Here is a 19,680-nt window from a genome sequence, read left to right on the forward strand (position 1 = left end):
AATTCTCTTTAAACTCTACAAATATATATTTGTAAATTGCATTAAACAAGTATTTACGATATTCTTGTAAAATTCGGTAACATTGTTCCGCATTAGCATACAATGGAGTGTATCAACGGAACATTGCATCAATATTGGCGGAAAAAATCAGTCATAATGTAGAAAACAGAAAAACGTTTATAGCATGTGAAATATCATTACAGCGTATTTTACGTGTAATCTATTGTGTTTAATTCAGTTCAAAAAATGCTCTTGTTTGTTAAATGGTTTTCTGAATGGCCATTTAACATTTGTTGGCGATTTCACGCGACGCGTAATAAATTTTAACTATTCTAAAATGTTTATTACAACAATTTGTTAAAGTATTATGTGGATATGTAGAAAATATTTCAAACGGTCGTAATAATGGAATATTTATTAGCGTTTGGCAATTATCGCTTTAAATACTAAAAAAATAAAATTAAATTAAAATTGCGTTTATTATATTGTATAATTTTTATTGGTTTGTTTCAGGCCCAAGAAGTTTCAGAGGCGAAAAGATCGACAACGGCAAAGTTGGTGATCACCGTCAAACCAGTCGATGCTCATCCACCAGAAATCAAACTGTCCGCTACTGAAGGATACGTCGATGAAAATTCCCCAATTGGTGAAAAAGTGCTGGACTCCAACGGTGATCCACTTCTTGTAACCGTTGAAGACAAAGATTTCGTAAGTGATTCATACATATATTATCACATTGCAACGCTAAGATAACACGAGCAAATAAAATAATCAACATACCATGCGATCATATATTTTAGGGGCTTGGCGTAATTATTTTTACGCTCACCTTTCTTACGACTGGAATGCGCATAACGCGACAGTCCTTATTTATGATATTTGATGCTGTTGCAGCACTTGCTGCAAGGTCTAATGGAATAATGAAAAATAATCCAGCCCGACCACATATCATATTTTATGTCTTGAAGATGGTTTAAAGCCTTTTTGCGTATAACATCATTTTTGTATTTCTATTTTTAGGGTGTTGACGATCCAAAACCGGCCTACACCTTCGAACTAACCAGTCCCTTCTTCCTTATCGACAAATCCGGGCACGTTGTCATCAATGAAAACAATCTGGATCGGGATCCTCCAAACCCAGGACAATTTAAATTTCAAATCGTCGCTAGAGAAAAGAACGGAAACGCCGCGAGTGCTCCAGTTTCTCTCACAGTCATGCTGAACGATGTCAACGATAACGCCCCAATTTTGCCGATAATTGCACCAGTTTCTGTTCCTGCGGGAGAGGTGAAACGGAAAGTAATGACCATTAAAGCAACAGACAATGATGAAGGCGATAATGCTATAATTAAATACTCAATCTACCACGTTTCTAACAACGGCAATAACAAATTTACTATTAATCCTGTAACTGGACTTTTGGAAACTGTTGGGAAGCTGAATGCAGGAGACCAATACAGTTTGACAGTACAAGCGACAGATAAAGGAGGGTTATACAGTCAGGCGATTGTAGAAGTTACTATCAGTCCAGGACCTAATACACAAGCACCCATTTTTGAACAATCAATTTATGACATTGAAGTCAGCGAAGGAGCGACCATTAACTCGACCGTTGCTACCATAACTGTAAGTTTTTACTTGGGAAAATTATGCTAGAATAATAAAAAGAAGTAACAGTAACTCAACACAAGAGTAGTTGATTGAAGATTTCTTAATCTTGATACGAATCTACGAAAATTGGTGGTCATTATTCGTTTCTTTTCGTTATAGGCTGTTGATCCCGAGGATGATCCCGTGTCGTATTCAATCGTATCAGGGAACGATCTGCGACAGTTCGCCATCGGCACCAAAACTGGAATCATTACAGTTATCAGAAAACTGGACAGAGAAGACTTGACCAGATACCAGCTGGTAAGTTAACAATAACATAATTTTCAATACACACCCATATATTTTTCATTTTATTGGACGACTTCGTCTAGATAATTATCTTTATTAGTGCTAAGTAGATTTGCTCAACAACTTTTATTGCGTACGTGTGCATTGCACTATGAAATCCAATAATATTAATGCAGCCATCTGACGATATAATATTCATAAATATTGTATAAATTGCGCCTGCACATGCATTTGAAATTATTAATTTACCAACATAAATAACGTTTTCCTCTGTTATCTGTGTTGTTTAAAAAATAAATTAAGATGAAATTGAACAAAGCACATACGTACTCATGTTAAAACATTTTAATTGGCGCAAAACGCGTACCTTATGATTGTATAATGGTACTCTTACTTTCAGCGGTGCAATCTTTACGGTCACGATACCGTAGAATTTGCTGCAGGCTTCTGTGCTTTTACTGCTTGAAATAATGAAACGTATTTCATTCACATGGAACGACTAATGTTTCAATAAAATCCCATACTGTTGCGTTTGCAACCATGTACTACTATGATGTTAAATTCTTCGTTTCACACATGGAAGATCAGTAAATCCTACTTTAGTTGACGGTGCAATTTTCGTTCAACGATTATTAATGCTTCCTGTTTTCGTTGCAGATCATCAAGGCGGAGGATACGGGCAAGCTATCGTCCACGGCGACCATAAACATCAAGGTGACCGACATCAACGACAAGAACCCGGAGTTCGTGGGCGATCCGTACCACTTTTCTGTGAAGGAGGGACTGAACAGGACATCGGTCGGCTTTGTGCATGCAACCGATGCAGACGAAGGAATCAATGCTCTGGTTTCGTATTTTATTCCGTCCGACTTGCCCTTTGACATCGATAACGAGACTGGAGAGATTACCACTAATCGACCGTTGGATTATGAAACACAAAAGGTAAAACGGGACAATGTAATGTTTATTTACACTTACAAAGTTGTAAGTAAATATTCTAGATAAAGCACAAGCAGCTTCCTGCAAATTTGAAATGTGATACCAGACATGTCTAGTTACATTTAGTACACTTAATGAACTCCCGTTTTTTATATATTTATTTTAAAACCACATACAACCTGATTCGATACGCTTTAGTTACAACGTTGACAAACTGTATTGCTACTGTGGGCGAACAATGTATTGAAAACGAGACACGGCCGTAACTAAATGATAAATTATACTAATATTTTCTTTATCTTGCTCATCAGGATTATAGTTTTGTTGTGACTGCAAAAGACGGAGCTCCAGATCCGAGAATTGCAACTGCCACTGTCTCTGTTGCTGTAATTGACGTGGAAGATGAAGTGCCTGTGTTCAACAAACTTGAATATGAAGCGTCTGTTCCAGAAAACATGCCGGAATTTTTTGTAACAGATGTAACTGTAAGTCAAACAAATTAAATTAATTTTCATTATTTATAATTTTTGTACGTATGTTTAACAGGCAATAGACCCAGACACGGTTAAGAAGATAACATATGTTATTCATCAAGGCCCAACAGATTTGTTTAGAATTGACGAAAACACCGGTTCTATCTTTACAACCAGAGGTTTGGATTATGAGAAGGAAAGTCAACATGTCCTCATCATTGGTACTCTTGAGAACATGTCCAGTAAAGAAGGTAGTACAACAAAAGTAATAGTCAATGTTGAGGTAAATTTATTTATTTTAATACTAAATGGTATAGTATTAAATAAATTGTTGTGTTTTAGGATCGTAACGACATTCCTCCTGTGTTTACAATAATTCCTCATCCAATAACTTTGGAAGATGACGCCGCCATTGGAAGTACAGTTACTACTTTGGTGGCCACTGATTCTGACGGAACTGCTCCGGGAAACAAAGTACGTCTGGTAATTTCAATTAAGACCACCACTAAAGATGTAATTTCAGGTGAGGTATGAAATTATTGGACGCGGAAAGGCTTCCAAGTATTTCCAAATCGACCCGGACACCGGAGTTCTTCGAGTGACTAACGATTTAAAGAAGGAAATTGACACAGAATACCAGGTAACAATTGCATTTCCCACACAAATTTAAACCTCATAATTTTCATAAAATAACATCCCGCTTAATATTTATTTCCGTTCGACCTTCGCGCAATTAACGACGGATAATACCAATTATCAATTCACCTCGTGCAATCCTCGGTTGCAGGTTGACGTAAGAGCGTATGACTTGGGAGAACCGCAACTGTCTTCCGTCATTACAGTCGACGTTTATATCCAACACGTTGCCACCGTCGCTCCGGAAGTCGGGCTCCGTTTCGCCGACACTTCGTACAATTTACAGGTGCTGGAGAACGCGACAGTTGGACACAAAGTCAAGACGTTGACCATTGTCAACAGCAGAACGCACGGAACTAATATACCATTGAAGTGTCAAGTAGTTTCTGGAAATAAAGAAGGTTTGTTGCGTAATTTAAACACACAATAGCATTGATCAATCATTTTCAAATTCCAGGTTTATTCTTCATTAACGTGACAGAGGAGAGGAACTGCGCAATTTATCTAAATGGCTCCTTGGATTATGAAACTCAGGAATCCTACGAGATGGAGGTGCAGATCATGTCACTTCAAGGATTCATCAACAAAGAATTTAGTATAGCGCAAATAACCATAAATGTGGTAGACATAAACGATAATAAACCGTACTTTATATATCCTTCCGGTACCACCTCGAAAAAATACTACGCCGCGATAACAGCGAACTCGGCTCTTCAAACTACAGTTACCCAAGTCAAAGCGGACGATAAGGATAGTGGAAAATATGGAAAAATTAAGTTTTCTTTACACGGCAATAACAGCAAAGAATTCTTCGATATAGATGCTTCCACAGGTGTAATTCGCACGAAAAAGTCATTTATGGACATTGATGACAACAGTTTACCATTCCAGTTAAGTGTTGGTGCGCGTGATAATCCGAACGCCTCTAGTGACTTTTTCGAGATCGAAACTCCGGTGATTGTGAATTTGATTTCCTCGGAAAATCGATTGATTTTAGTGATTGGCGATGCCAAACCAGATGTTGTTCAAACCAAGTTGGACACTATTACGCATGTCATCCAGGAGCAGACCGGTTTTATTGTGGGTGTGGAAAAGCTCGCAGTTATGGAGTTTATCGGCGGCAACGGTACTTTAGAGAAGGATCCGTCAGGCACCGATGTTTGGTTCTATGTTATCGATCCTGAAACCGACACGATATTGCCCAGGAATAGTTCTTTGATAAAAAGGTGAGGTACAGGTTTCTTATAAATAATACAAGTATGTTATCATTGCAGTTAATAAAATCCCTCAAATGGAAGTAATTAAATACATCCTTGTCATGAGTTTTAAATACTGACAAGACACTAGTGCTCCAAGAAAAATAATATCAATTTACTAACAAACTGATTAAACATTCTTTCTTAGTGTTGAAATATAATAGACTGGTTGTATTCAATTAGACATGTATATCAAGATAAAACCAATTTCAGATTTGATCATACAACTTAATAAAGTAAGAAAACCACACCTTTTCATTATATAAACTCAATCCCAGTAATTATCCAATTAAATATTAAACCTATGCATACATTCTATGCTTATGACTTCTTTACATGTCTTGTACCCAACTTAGGATACTAATAATTTAAAGACTTTGATGCATATTTTATTCATCAGTCTAGTTCAATTATCCAAAATTAAAATTAAATCTCAATATCTAAACAGATTTTAAATTTACAACAAAACTAACATTCGACCTTAAAACGTAACAGCTGACTTGATAATATAAACCGACGGTGACAATAACAATATGCACATACTAAACAACTCCCAATCGCTTATTTATCGCAATACGTAATTGTAATTGCGTGTTGCAGGTCGATATTGGAGAAAACGGCGATGGACAACATAACGTTCGACGTGACGGGCCAGATAAAAAACACCGCCTTCAATATCCACGAGCCAATTGTTTTGCACAGGGTGAAGACGGCGTCCATCGCATCTTTTAATGGCGAAGTATTTCCATATGCTCTGATCATAATTGCCTGTATTATCTTTGTACTGGGTATCGTTGGAATTATCTACATATGCGTGTCGTGGTCAAGGTAAGTAGGAAATCTATTGTTATTTTCAATTTGTGTTCACAAAGTATGAAATTTTACTATTTTAATTTCATAGATATAAATCCTATAAGGATCAAATGCAACGACAATATGTAGTTCCATCGAGTCCATCGAGATATGACACAGTGTATGTGGAACCAAATTTAAAGGAGTACGAGACGCAAGTGCTTCAAATGTGCGTTCCCGTTGACGATCCTGAAGATTTTAATGATTTGCACTTGGACTTCAGCAATAAAAACCACGCGTTTAGTCTGGATAATGTTAGTTACATTAGTAAAGATAATAATCTTAAAAAATACGGTGAGTTATATAAAAATATTGGTAATAATTTATTTTTAACGTGACATAATTATCGTAGGACAATCGAGTCCAGTTAGTAGTGAATCAGCTACGACAGCTCGAGCTTCAAGTGTTGGAGATGGCCATATTTTAAAAAATAATGACCATTTAAGGAGGGACCATATGTATAATAGGTAATATTTTATCTGTTTTCCAAAAAGAAATTTATTTCTTCAAATATTTTGATAAATATTAACTGATATAAATAATTTATTTACAGCTATAATACTACAATGTTTTGAGATTCAGGGATATAATTCAGGTTATATCTGCATCCAACAAATATTTATAATAAACTAAGCGATTAACTATTAATGTAATGTTGAACAAATTCGTCATATGTTTAATAGCTTTTCAATAGATTTAATGAATGCTCTAACAAATTAATAAAGATAAAATAACTTAAGTTTAACTATTTGTGTCGACATTGTTTATTAAAATGAACACCATAATGTTAAGTATGTAGAGCAAATGTTAAACACATTTCATTGTATATGACCATTTAGTGTGACATGTAAAGTCCTTGCTGAAGGAACATAGATGATAGTCTGTTCCATTAAAAATAATTTTTTTGTGTTTCAGGTCTTCTGATGAAGAGGAAATGAATGCCAGTCCAACGAATGACAACGTGATGTTTAAAGAAAAAAAAGACTACTTACACTTAGGATACTCGTATGGTGACCACTCCCCAGTGGAAACAACGACAGAATTGTAGATATTTCTTACATTGTTTTGTATAGTCATAATTATAACTGATTAATTTATATTGTAATTAAGTTAGAATAAAGGTTGTAGGTACATAATTTTATATTAAAGATTTTATATAAATTTTTCAGCTTGATTTTTTCCCTTAAATTAACCTGCGCCTCTTTGAATGATTATTTGTGGCACTCGATAAATGTACCCAAGTTTCCAAGAAGTGAAATAAATGTGATTAACTTTTAATATTTAAATTCAATACACATATTTTGTACTTATTTATGTTTTCAATGAATATAATTTATGAAAACAATTTTTTTAATACTCTAAACAGTGCTGGTTTTAACACTACAAGAGTATTGGAGAGATTTCTACGACATCATATTATTTTTCTTGTCTACATATAAATATTCTTTCTACTAAATGCATAGGTACTCAAAGGGGAATCTATATCTTAGATGTAACAGTTTCATTTCAATGCAATAGATGGCCAAAGTAAAAATTGTTTAAAACAATTATTTCGTACCTTAACGTATTACTTCTAAATGACATTTTTTACATTTACAAATAATGTTTGTTACAAAAATAAAAATCCACATTATTATAAAAATTTATTTACAAATGTATATACATTGTTATTACAAAATAGTACAATCTTGAATATAAATCTACTTCTAACTTAAATAACGTTTGTCTTGTAATGCAAATGTATCGTATTGTAATAGGAAATGTACAATTAACAATAAGCATAATTAAATAATCACTAACTAATATCACCCAGTCAAAATTGCGCCAAAATCATTCACTCTTTCACTAAACATATTTTACTAAAATTCAATCAAAATACATATGAGCGTAACTGTGCATATTTACAATTTATCAATTTATTTACCGAATCTAGATGCTATCGTGTACAGCGAATTCAACAACTGAAGTGCTCTGGCATCGTGATCTTCTTCACTTATTGATGGATCAATTAGTTGAGGTATATTACTGTTACTTGTTACTGTACCTTCTTGAGTATTTCTTATTGAAATAGGACTTTTGACACTCAAAGGTTCTGGGTATTGTTTACTGGCACTATCATTTTCTGTACTCACTGACAATGCTCCACTTTCCAGATCTTTAGTGATACTTGCACCACATTCACTGATCAACAGCAAAATCAAACGTTTCGTTAACGGATTACTCTCAATTTCTTTCATCTTTGACAAAAATTCAGTCTCGGTTGTGTTGAGTTTGTGTAATATTCTCTGCAATCTATTATCATCATCTGATTTCGTAGTGTTCATAAAGTCTATCAAAATACCATGAACTTGAGTTGAATTGAGAGTGAGTTGAGGAAGTTGTCTTAGTTCATATTTAATTTCGTGATGGGGCTGTTCCAAAGATGAAACGTCCGCTTCGCTTGTCAAACTTTCAGTAAAATCTTCTCCTGAATTTTTGTAGTCTTCAGTTGTCAAACTTACTGGTGTTGTTCCTAAATGTTGGTTTAGAGACACAGGATTGACACTGAAAGTTGTCTTCCATAATTTCGTTGCTTGAGGAGATGAAGTCCAGTGATTTGGTGGCAAATCGGTTTGCGATGTTTGTGATTTAATCAATAAAGTATTTTTAGAATCTTTAACATCTGAATTGATGTTATTAAATCTGGGGACAAATGATTGACTGTCTGCACCTTGTAAATCTGGGTTTAATGAATTTTTAACGTCAAGATTGTGGTTGCTTTCCTTTGAAACATTGTAAGCTAGAATGTATCCCCAAGTTGGTTTTGCTGAAGGTAAAGTTGGATAGAACGGAGGATAACTAGATTTGGAATCAGCATCTGAAAAGTTCAGTAGTTCTTCATCATTTCCAGAGTTTTCTGTGGAAACCTCAACTTCACCAGATTGTGGAGGTTCAGTTGGTCTAAGTTGTTCCAAATTCTTTCTAAATGTTTGTGGATCATCTAAGTATGATGACAAGGCAATCGAAAAGTTCTTGGCTAATTGTCTAATATGAGGAGTATCATTAAAGTGATTTGAATTATCTGTTTGTAGTCCATATTTTCCTTCATCATCATCATTAATTCTACTGGCTACAGTTACAGTTTCAGTAGAGTTATCCTTTTCGTCAAACAATTCATTATATTTATTAACGGTCATTTTAGTCAACAAAGCAGTTAAACTTTGTTTAGCAGCCTCGTATTTATCTTCTTCCTCGTCATCATTTTCATTATTTCCATTTTTCTCTTTCTCAGCTGCTATTCCATCCAGAGCATTTGCAAAATATACAGCTAATGTGTGAAGTGTTTGTGGACCAACTGAAGGTGGTACAACCAGTCCAGGTCTTGGAGTTTCGTTCTCGTAATCGGTACCTCCAGCTTTTGCAATTTCCTTCAACACGTTAATCATGTTGTCCACATTGTCATATATAGAGTTTTGCCTTGTGGTGAAAGTACCATCGAATGGAGTTGGAACAGTTGGAGCTGAGGTGGATTTTACATCTTGACTTGGAACGAAAGGACTTGCTGTAGAAATTTTATAGGTTGGGAAGGTAGGTGTTACAGAATTGAAAATGCTGTTTTCAGTGGACGATTTACCAATACTGAATGTACTGGAAACATCGTCACTGGATTTTTCGAATGGTCTTGGCTTCTGAACCACGTCTTTTCCGTAATATTTACTTGATTCGGCATTCAAACTAAATCCTTGAGTTGAAAGGGGAACTGCTGTTGTTGATATAGAATTACCACTGATGCTGTTAATAGACAACGGACTTGAAGTGGTAGAAGAAGCTGAATCACGAGTTACGAAAAATCCAGATTGTGAAGATCCCCGAAGAATATTTGAGCCACCATTATTGTTAATATCAGGATTAATAGAAGACGATGGTGTAACAGCATTGATCAAAGATTGAGAAACACCAGAAGTAGTTTTGGTTGATGATGAAGACGTTGTAACTGCGTTAATTAGAGATTGAGAAGCACCGCTAATGGTTTTGCTTAGTTGTATACCTACTTTGTTGGAGTTTTTATCGAATTTAATTTGTACCCCTTTGTTAATATCAAAAGAAGGAGGAGTGGTAGTATGTATTACTTTATTAAAAGTACCATATACAACTTGATGATCGACTGGCTTTTGAGGTGTAAGAACGGTACCCTCTTGTGACACATTGATTTTACCCAATCCTAAATTGAATAATCCCTTTCCAATTTGACTTTGGTTTTGCGTATATTTAGAAAACTGGGTCCTATTCAAACCTAAATTAAATTTATCTGGTACAAACAAACTTAAAGATTCTTTACCATAAATATCGTCAGGTGCAGGAGTAGTAAATGGTACTGGTTTAATAGTAAAATCTGTATTACCAAGGTTAAACAGGCCAGTGCTTGGTAAAGAAATAGTTGTAGACGGTACTGCAGTTGTAGTCGTTGTTACGGGCAATTCTTTACGCGTTTGACCTACATTAAACAATGGAAATTTATCACCATCAGAGGATTCCGTAGACACATACGATGCAGTTGGATTGACTGTAATAATTCCCGGGATGGTTACACCGACTCTGCTTCCGACGAAAGGTCTGCCGTTATTGATTGATTGTGTTGTGAGATATTGAGGTGTAACTGAATTGATGGTAGACAAGTATTTGGTACTTGTGTAACTTGGACTTTTCAAATCAGAGTAAGTGGTTCTATGATTAGGATAAGGGTTTGTTGTGGATGACTTATAGGAATTTTGGATGGTGTTGAGGGCACTTTTTATAAACGATGAAGATTCCTGAGTAATTTGACTTTCATCTGAATCACTTGGTTCCACTCTTCTGTTTGTGATATCGTTTATAGTCAAAGGAACTGTACTTTTTTGTTTGACTTCCCCTTTTACTTCTACTTCTAGTTTAGATTCTTTTTGTTTTTCGCTGGCGTGTTGTGGAAATTGCAAGTCATAATTCTTTGAATTATCTGATAAAGTATTTATGGAAAGTGGGTTGGTCGTTGAAGAAATAAAATAGTTCGTAGCTTCTGAAGTAACATGAACTTTAGGAACATCCGTTTTGGCGATAAGTTCTGGAGTATTATCAGTATTTTCTGTAAAGGTTTGAACAGAAACTGGGACATTTGTTGTAGGTGGATTGTAAGTTACTTCGGATGTTTTCTCTTGGTTGTACTTGAAGCCTCCCCTATTTGTCGGAATTGTTCTTTGCTTTTGACTTGCTTTAACGGAACCGTCATCGTTAAAGTTACTAGAAGCAGTATTTTTTTGTTTGTTATTTTTGTTATTTAACTCATCATTTTGATTATTTTGTTGCCCAGCCCCAAAATTAACATTTTCATTATAATTGTTTTTCGATGACCCTATGTTCTGTTGCGTAGCATTGTGATTGATTTTTGGTGATTGATTAGTTCCAAAACTTACTTGATTGTTAACGCTGCTCAAGGTCAACTTAATGTTTTTATTTTCTAATTTTTTAGAAGATTTTTGAAGTGGTTGTGTAACATGTTGGCCGTTTATCGTTACTGCATTATTGACAGAGTTTAACGTAAGTTTAATCTTTCCTGAGTTGCCCCCATTTATTTTCTTGCTGCTTTGACCTGAACGACCTGCAGAAATTCTAACTTTGCCTCCACTGGACGTGTCTAAGTTATTTCCGACATCATAATTCCTCTCGATATTATTTCCATTATTATTTCCATTAAACTCATTAACGTTCTGATAATTATTTTCAATTCTTCTATTTACCTTGTTCTTGGGTGGAGGTCTATAGTTACTACTAGTTCTTTGCCTTTGCTCGGCATGATTCGTCTCGTGTCTCTCAACGTTGAACTCGACATGTTTTCCGTTTTTCATAGCTCTAACTGATGATTGTTCTTCTGTTCTCAAAACGGCGCCGTGATTAATTTCTCCATTTACCACGACCCTTCTTGAAGCTTTCCTTCGAATCACCGAATTTCTCCACTGTTCAGCGCTTTCGTCGTATAAATTAGGAGAGTTCGTGCAGTTTACTTTGAACCACCATTCGCAAATCAAGTCGGATTGTTGGAAAATTGTTCCATTTGGACAGAGGAAGGAGATCTTCTTTCCTTCTTCGCAAATGTGGAATACCTGAGTATAATTATTGATTATTTATAAGATTGGGAATGTTATGAAGAAGGATTTTACCTGACAATCTGTATCCAAGTCAGCATAATATCCAGACTCTACATCTCTACAGTTGAAACTTGTTCTGGGAATGTGTGACAAAATTGGAAAATCTACACCAGGTTTGCCTTCAACACCTAAGGTATACATTGAAAATGTTTTAAGTAGTTTCAAAGGTATTTTAGATTTTTACCTTGATAATAGACTAAAAATTCGCCCGGATCTGGATTGTTGTTTCCATCTTCTTTTACGTCATCATCTGTTTCCTGTCCATTCTGCAAAAAAGAACAATTAACAAAATATGGTCCAGTTTCAAAATACATTGATCTACTTACCATAGGTCGAACACAATAGGCTGCATAAAACAGTATCGCCAGACCTAAAAAATTCCAACGAAATTATGGTTAATAGTCTGAACAACAATGTATTTAAAGTAGTAGCATAGGCAGATGTTGCACTTATTTTAAATAGCTAAATCAAATTAAATTTTCTTTTTCAATTGGTAAACATAGATATTGTGTAAGCCATAATAACCATTATAACCTGTTGCATACGTTAGTTTACGTCAAGTGATTAATGTTCTTTCTTCTGTTACGCGTAATTAGAATTATTTCGCAGGAATAATAAACAAACAATACCACTTCTGTTGTTATTATGTTATGTGAAAGCACAAGTAAAAGTAATGATGAAAAACGATGGCAATTTGCCAAATGGCTAAGAGTTTAGCTCTTTATTACTCATGTAAATTTTATGATGAGGATTCCTCTTCTTTTGGATATCCATTAGATCTAATCTTGACTAATTAAAACATTCTTGTATATGGGAAGTTGTCAATGTGAAACTATTACATTACTACAACTCCACCTTGTATAAAAATGCAATATCGCAATGAAAACACATCTGGAACGGATCCATCAATCTTGCGGTGCAATTTCGCCTTTGGAATAACAAAGCACCAACTAGCAAGAGTAATTTAACACACCAGTGATCTTATTTTACGTTCAAACTTATAATTTGTGAATTCTAAACCATTAATCACCTCAAGGTGATGATTTTAATTGTAATTAGACGTAAATCCTCACAATCCGAAGGTGATGGGTATTGTATGCTGATTTGCTGATGTTCAGTGATAGTTCAAGATGAGCACGGCTAATTTGAGGGTGACAGGAAAGTTTAATTTGACACGAGTAACTCACTTAACAAGATGTGTGATTAGAAACGTTTTGCTTTTCTGTGGCCAACTTAAAACAAAGGGAAATAAATTTTAGAATTTGGAAACCATATCAAATCATGAAATTTGTCTACGATCAGATCAATTAAGTAAGTGCTTAAACGAATGCTCAGCCGCAAAGCGTTGGGCAATCGGTTCGCAGTCGAGACACTTGACGTGTTCGGAAGAATATTTCAAGGTGATAGCGGATCTGCGCTCAGGTTGCACATCTCGATTTAACGGTGGCAATGTTAATCGGCGGATATGCAGTAGAATGGCCGGCCACGGACGGCTCACATAACTGGACTGATGAAACTCTCATTCCGCAACATCCAACCCAATACCAATTGTTGCCGCCGTTTCTTCTGTTGCCTCTGATTGAAGTGCTAACTCGACTATTCGATGTAATTATACACCAGATAGTCACAATGAAGCGAACGTTGCGTAACCGCTCTTCTTGCGATTGTTTTTGGTGGAAGAACTCTTCTAGACAGGAATTTTGCTTATGTCATGTTCTGTTTTGGACATTCTTGCGGCACTTCCTTAATAGAACTTGAATACTTGATGTTTTAATATATTTAAAACTAAATAGTCAAAGCAAACTTATTTTAGTGTCCAATTATTAAATAACCAATAATTAATCATTGGTCTCAGAAGAAAAAACACTCTTAATATTAAGACAAAGTTACCATATTAAGACACAGAAAATGCGGAATGGTTAATGGAGCTTAATTACAAAAAAATTCAACATAGATCACAGATCGGGAGATACCAGGAGTTTATAATGAATAATTTGTAACTCAATCGATAAGAATTGTGCATAATGATTTTACCTAGTTGTAGAAGTAGTTTGATCAGATTAGGACCCCAAATATGTAAATGGTACTTACCTAATTTTAGCATGTGATACCGCTTCATTGTGAGCGAAATTCTGAAACAGAATAATTAATGATAATTTTGAATAAGGTCACTTTGCATTGTTTTTACTCTTTTAAGAATTATGAAAACGTCAAAAATATCAGAATAATAATTTGTTTTCGTTAATGTTCTCATGAACGGTATTTCGTGTTGTTTCAGTGTGCGAACCACATTAAACAATTAACGCAGGAATTTAAAAGGATTTCTCAATCAAAATTTGCTAAATGCCTACTATTAACATTTACGTCTACAATTAATAATTTGTAATACTTTATTGAAATTTGCATATTCTATAATGTCCTACATACGTTGAGAATCGCAACTTCCACCAATCCAAACACTTGAACGAAAGGTAAATATTACATCAAAGTAATAAGGAATATAAACACAGCATCATGTAAATTTCTTCTTCAGATTCACTTTCTGACTATCACAATTTTTACTGTTTAAGTTCTTGATTTCTAAACCACACAACTATTCAAAACGAATAGGATCTTTTCTTGCATTCACGTGCAAGTGGCACAGACATTCAATGCACGTGTTAAAAAAGGATTGTTTAATCATTATTCGGATGAATAATGAATTGTATGGTGTCAGACGGCCTTTGATTACACGGATAAATCGAATAAAACACGACAAAAGAAAGGATCGGAGTAAATGCCCATCTTGGCATATTCTTGGCGGCCTTCACCGTTTCAACAACGCAGTCAAAGTTAAGATTTATTTATATTTCATGATTCACCTCATTACTAAATCATCGATTTGCATTGGTTGAGGTGAAATTTTACAAATTCTTGGTGACATGAAATATTGGTTTTGTGTTAAGATAAACAAATACTTGCTTGACCTGTTATTTTATTGCATGTGGCTCTAAAAATAAACAACTATGTATAATTAAAAGTAAAACTGAGTAATGTTATAATTATATATGTAGTTTAGTACATTAAGTAATTTTTGGGCAACGCTTCCTAAGAAAGTAGTGAAAGCCTAAGAGTGTAACACGATATAATTTTTTATATTTAGAGTACTATATCAAGGTATCATTATAATTGGTTTAATACAATTATAGTGTTTAGACAAGGAAGTATTTAGAATATTTAAATTATGGGGCGAAAGGAAAGTTGTGACAAAAAGGATAAATGACGTCCTAGATGTTTGCATTTATGTTTTAGTGATAAATGTTAAAATTATTCTACTATATTTAATTTTATAAGTTGTGAATGATGAGATTATTTAATTTAATTGAGGTAGGTAGAAAATTACAGTATTTTATGTTAAATAGCTATCAATTATCTTGTTGTTTTCTTGACAGTAACTATCATATAGTCAATACTAATATTTATCTGATATATTTTGTATTGCACAACACAGAGCAACAGAAATTGTAAAAGATGACAAAATGTTAAAGAAGTCACATTATAAAATTTGAGTTGACATTTGAAAAATAATTAACCAGAAATTATATCTTTAGCGTGATTTGTTAAATTTCTCGTGTAATTGCCAATTTCATCATGCATTTCTCTTACATAAACATATATCCCATTATTTACAAAAAGGTACACAAAATATAGATTTTACGTATTAATTCCTAAAAAAGATGCAGAGATTCTTATATCACCAAGCTTTAATTAGGATCAACAAAATGTCACTTCTGGACAAAAACCGTAAATTTATCATCGATTTTCTCTTATAACTATAAAAACTTATTTACATTTAACAGCGATACAAATGCAATTAATCCTTTCATCAATCACGCCCATCGCCAATTAAAAATCAATTGTTCATGAATAATTCATTTAATCATCGACAAAGGTAGCAATGATCTAAATTACACAACACCTAATATTAATTACCGATTACACGTTACCCATTATATAACAATAATAAAATGCCCGCTATTTGTTATTATTTCGAGCAGCGCAATTTATGTGTCCTGGGCAGATTCATTGTCTACCGCATTAACAATCGTTTTAGTCGAAGGCGTTTCTAAACTGTCGACTAATGTATAAGCAATTAAGGTCATCGACGCAATTTAATTAAGATGGAATTTTATGTGTAACAAGCCGTTTTTTGCACGGGCGGAATCCATGCCTTATTTTGCATGTTTTTAAAATGGAGAAGCCTTTTGTTTATTGATATGTTATACCGCTTTAATGAGGATCTAAGCTGTTTTTAATTATGTACTATGCTAATTTCTACATGTTGAAAGTAAAATGAAGCAACTGCGCCGGATGATTGATACTGTGTTTTGTTGTAAAAGACACAACAGCATTTTCAGTCTATAAAACTTTCAGTTGTATTGGAGCGTTTATGGGTAGTTCTTACTAATGACTTATAGTAGTGGCCATAATTATAGCAATTTATTAATATATATTAAAGATAAAAGCTGTCCTACTTGAATTAGCCAACTATGTTTATTGTTTTTTGTTATTGTTGTGTCTACTTTGTAATTGATTAATTTAATTTTATTCTTTAAACAATTCTCTATTTACTAGCGCCATTTTACTTATTATAATCATTTAATTATTGGTCGAAGTGAAACTGTACGAAAAATTATAATTTAGTGTTACCAAGTCCGAGAAAATTAAGAAGAGATCAATCGTTTTCAGTAGAAAAACTGGTTGGCTAAAAAAATGTCTATAAACAATATAGTTTTTGTAATTTAAAGTCAATCCGGAGGAAATAGGAAAAAGGTTAATGGATGGGAGTATATTTGTTCACAGACCTACAAGGAAAACCATGGATTCTACTAAAAATGTCAGTCCATTTTGACTTATTTAAGATCACATTCACTGAGTAAGTCTAAATTTAATTTTAAATAATAGTTCTACTTATGTTAAACATTCCTGGAACAAACCTACACAAAAGTTTATGACAACCCCAATAAAACATGGCTTCGTTCTTCTAGAGTAGGTCCCTTTAGACTAATTTATGTACAGGGATATATTAAACAATAATTTACTTTCATATATTGATGAAATTGTGCAGTTAATAATTTTTTCATAATAAAAACGATCCCAAACATAAATCCAAAATTGTGTTATTAAAAGATCACAGCCTCGATGTTTTGTGTTGGCCGTCTCAATTACCAGACATCAACCCTATAGAAAACATGGGGGATCACATTTATAACCAAATTATATGACAAAAAGCTAAATGAGAGATCACAGCAATTTAAGAAGATTGAAGTAATATAGCCTTGTCGGTTTGGAAATGGTCTAGGTATTATACAAACTGTTTAATTAAGTAACACATTAAAATCATTAAAAATCCTTTCATAATTAAAGTTCTAAATATAGAGCAATTCAGAAAAATATAGTAACAATTGTAAATTATTTTAAAAGATCACATTAAATAAAATAGTTATGGCTAAAATTTAACATTTTATAAAATTACCATAATAATGACCACTACTGTAAATTTTATTTTATTGGGAACAATTCCTGAATAAAATTTTGTTCGTAATACTTCAACCCTGCCCTAAAAATTGACGGATAATCCGGCGACTAACCAACAGAAAACAACCGAACATGAGTGAATATAAAAATGAATAGTTAAATGCTCGGGCATTCTTTGAGAATTCTTCAGTTTTCGACGGAACACAATGAGTAGACGACCCAGTTCCGCAAGCCGTGAGAACTGCCACGGTTCGCCTTTTATTACGTACCACGACACGTTTCGAAACTTCATTACTGTTTAGGTTTAGGTTTTTATCTCGGTTTATCGTTGGCAAAAACGGCTCTTGATATTTATCAAAATTATAACTACAACGGGTGTGTTATTAATATTAATGATGGTGCTACCATGCTACCCATTAAATAATTATTTTATTCAAATTTAAAGATGTTCTGATTTAAATAAACATTACATTTACATATTAAGTCGTCTATTTGTTAATTTTTCAGACAGTTAAGTGACAAGTAAATTTGATTTTCCTGTAAATCAGTCAGTGAAATAAATGTTTATATTATCACGACATTAGATCTGTGTCAAATGTCAATCAGTGGCATTTTGAGTACTTAATTAAGTTCCTTAATTATGTATTTACATGTTAAATAAATATTTTAGCAAAAACCTTTAGAAATATTTTTAATACTCTTTCTTCAGTGCAAATATTTTTCGAGTCTCCTTGAAATTAAGAAACATCATTAAACATAATTATCTACCATAATATTTAATAAAGAAATAATTTTTTATTAACCACAATATTTAAAGGTCTAATCATTGTATTCAGTAAATTAGGAGTGACAAAAATAATAAGCTTTATACACACAATAAAATAGCATTTAATTCTTTATGATTACAATTTCGTAAAAACAAGGTAATTATAGTTGTGTAGCTTGATTGTTTCTGATTTATTAATATGTTTGTCGTGATGGATCTCAATTAAAGAATTTTATAGCTTCAACTCGATTCTTTTACCTTTAAATACACGCCGTAACCTTTTAGCTCAAGCATAATGGACATTAAATTTTTTATGATAGAAACAATTAAAAACGAATTATATATAATTTAAAAACAATTTGATTTTATATTTAGCAAACTCAGTTAACGAAATTCTCAATATAAAACATAAACCTGGCAAAAATCAAATAAAAGAGATTATGAAAGCCCAATTATCCATTGTGTGGGGTTCGCTAATTACGAAAGAGCTGAATATTTATTAACTTTTCCGTCGAAATTTAATTGTGGGAAATGAGAGTAATTGAAATAATTGAAAGTGTGTGTATTAACAAAAGTTAGAGCTATTTGTTTTTGTGAACGGCCGCATCACACCTAGAGCGCATCACGAATCATTGGTCAATTGATTTGGTAGTCGATTTGATTAATATAATTTGTTTGAGTCTTAGGGCTATCTTGCAATTGGGAGGTGCACATGTATAATTTTCTTGAAAGCAATCAGCAAAAATCGTTTCAAAATCACCGCAATCGTTCTTTGTGCCCGCCACAAACAATGTTCATATTTCAGAAATACAAGTAATAATAAGTTCCCATTGACTTACCCAATTAAAAACTTAACTAAACTGAACACGCACGTCCACCCACAAAGGTGCAAACGAACTAACGAAGATCCTCCAATATCAATATAAAATTCTCTTCAAACACCTTGACCTTATACAAACACTTTTAGAGAATCCAACGAGAATTACACAACTTGCAAAAGCTAAAAATAAACTAAATAAAAGTAACCGATGATCGAACCGAAGATGTCAATGTGTTGAATATGTAAACTGGCCAGGAATGTTTTGGTAGCCGATTTTAATGAGCGAAGATGAACCTGTTTTGTTGCTTTTATTACACGATTGAAACACTTTTAAAACTTTTAAGTAACCATTGTAAAAAACGTA

The 19,680-nt window shown here is 33.6% G+C and overlaps 2 protein-coding genes across 8 annotated transcripts in view; one reads left to right on the top strand and one right to left on the bottom strand.

Annotated features, from left to right (window-relative positions):
• LOC109596328 (cadherin-99C) overlaps positions 1-19,680 on the top strand; it is a 380,168-nt gene that overhangs the window by 56,510 nt on the left and 303,978 nt on the right. For 2 of the 6 annotated variants that reach the window (XR_007547600.1, XR_007547598.1), the window contains exons 9-22: positions 514-708; positions 1,021-1,626; positions 1,771-1,911; positions 2,557-2,841; positions 3,150-3,323; positions 3,385-3,594; positions 3,654-3,785; positions 3,835-3,951; positions 4,099-4,348; positions 4,405-5,173; positions 5,804-6,031; positions 6,105-6,349; positions 6,408-6,522; positions 6,971-7,166. Coding sequence is in view for 2 of the 6 variants with exons in the window: in XM_049965364.1 (XP_049821321.1) it covers positions 514-708; positions 1,021-1,626; positions 1,771-1,911; positions 2,557-2,841; positions 3,150-3,323; positions 3,385-3,594; positions 3,654-3,785; positions 3,835-3,951; positions 4,099-4,348; positions 4,405-5,173; positions 5,804-6,031; positions 6,105-6,349; positions 6,408-6,522; positions 6,971-7,103 (3,600 nt within the window). In the remaining 4 variants the exon portion in view is untranslated. Of the gene's footprint in view, positions 1-513; positions 709-1,020; positions 1,627-1,770; positions 1,912-2,556; positions 2,842-3,149; positions 3,324-3,384; positions 3,595-3,653; positions 3,786-3,834; positions 3,952-4,098; positions 4,349-4,404; positions 5,174-5,803; positions 6,032-6,104; positions 6,350-6,407; positions 6,523-6,608; positions 6,651-6,970; positions 7,217-19,680 lie in introns of those variants that run through there. The other 4 variants (XR_007547599.1, XR_007547597.1, XM_049965365.1 and 1 more) reach the window with 3 other exon arrangements.
• The window catches only part of LOC109596332 (probable serine/threonine-protein kinase DDB_G0282963), a 42,175-nt gene continuing 30,180 nt past the window's right edge, over positions 7,686-19,680 (bottom strand). Inside the window, exons 1-6 of one of the 2 annotated variants that reach the window (XM_049965367.1) lie at positions 19,336-19,427; positions 14,305-14,345; positions 12,540-12,583; positions 12,398-12,479; positions 12,226-12,341; positions 7,686-12,168 (exon numbers count right to left, since the gene is read on the bottom strand). In XM_049965367.1, the coding sequence (XP_049821324.1) occupies positions 7,972-12,168; positions 12,226-12,341; positions 12,398-12,479; positions 12,540-12,583; positions 14,305-14,332 (4,467 nt within the window). In that variant the 5' untranslated portion in view covers positions 14,333-14,345; positions 19,336-19,427 and the 3' untranslated portion in view covers positions 7,686-7,971. Of the gene's footprint in view, positions 12,169-12,225; positions 12,342-12,397; positions 12,480-12,539; positions 12,584-14,304; positions 14,346-19,335; positions 19,428-19,680 lie in introns of those variants that run through there. The other variant, XM_020011855.2, reaches the window with a different exon arrangement.

This window comes from Aethina tumida, chromosome 3 (genome assembly GCF_024364675.1).
Source record: "Aethina tumida isolate Nest 87 chromosome 3, icAetTumi1.1, whole genome shotgun sequence".
NCBI lineage: Eukaryota > Metazoa > Arthropoda > Insecta > Coleoptera > Nitidulidae > Aethina > Aethina tumida.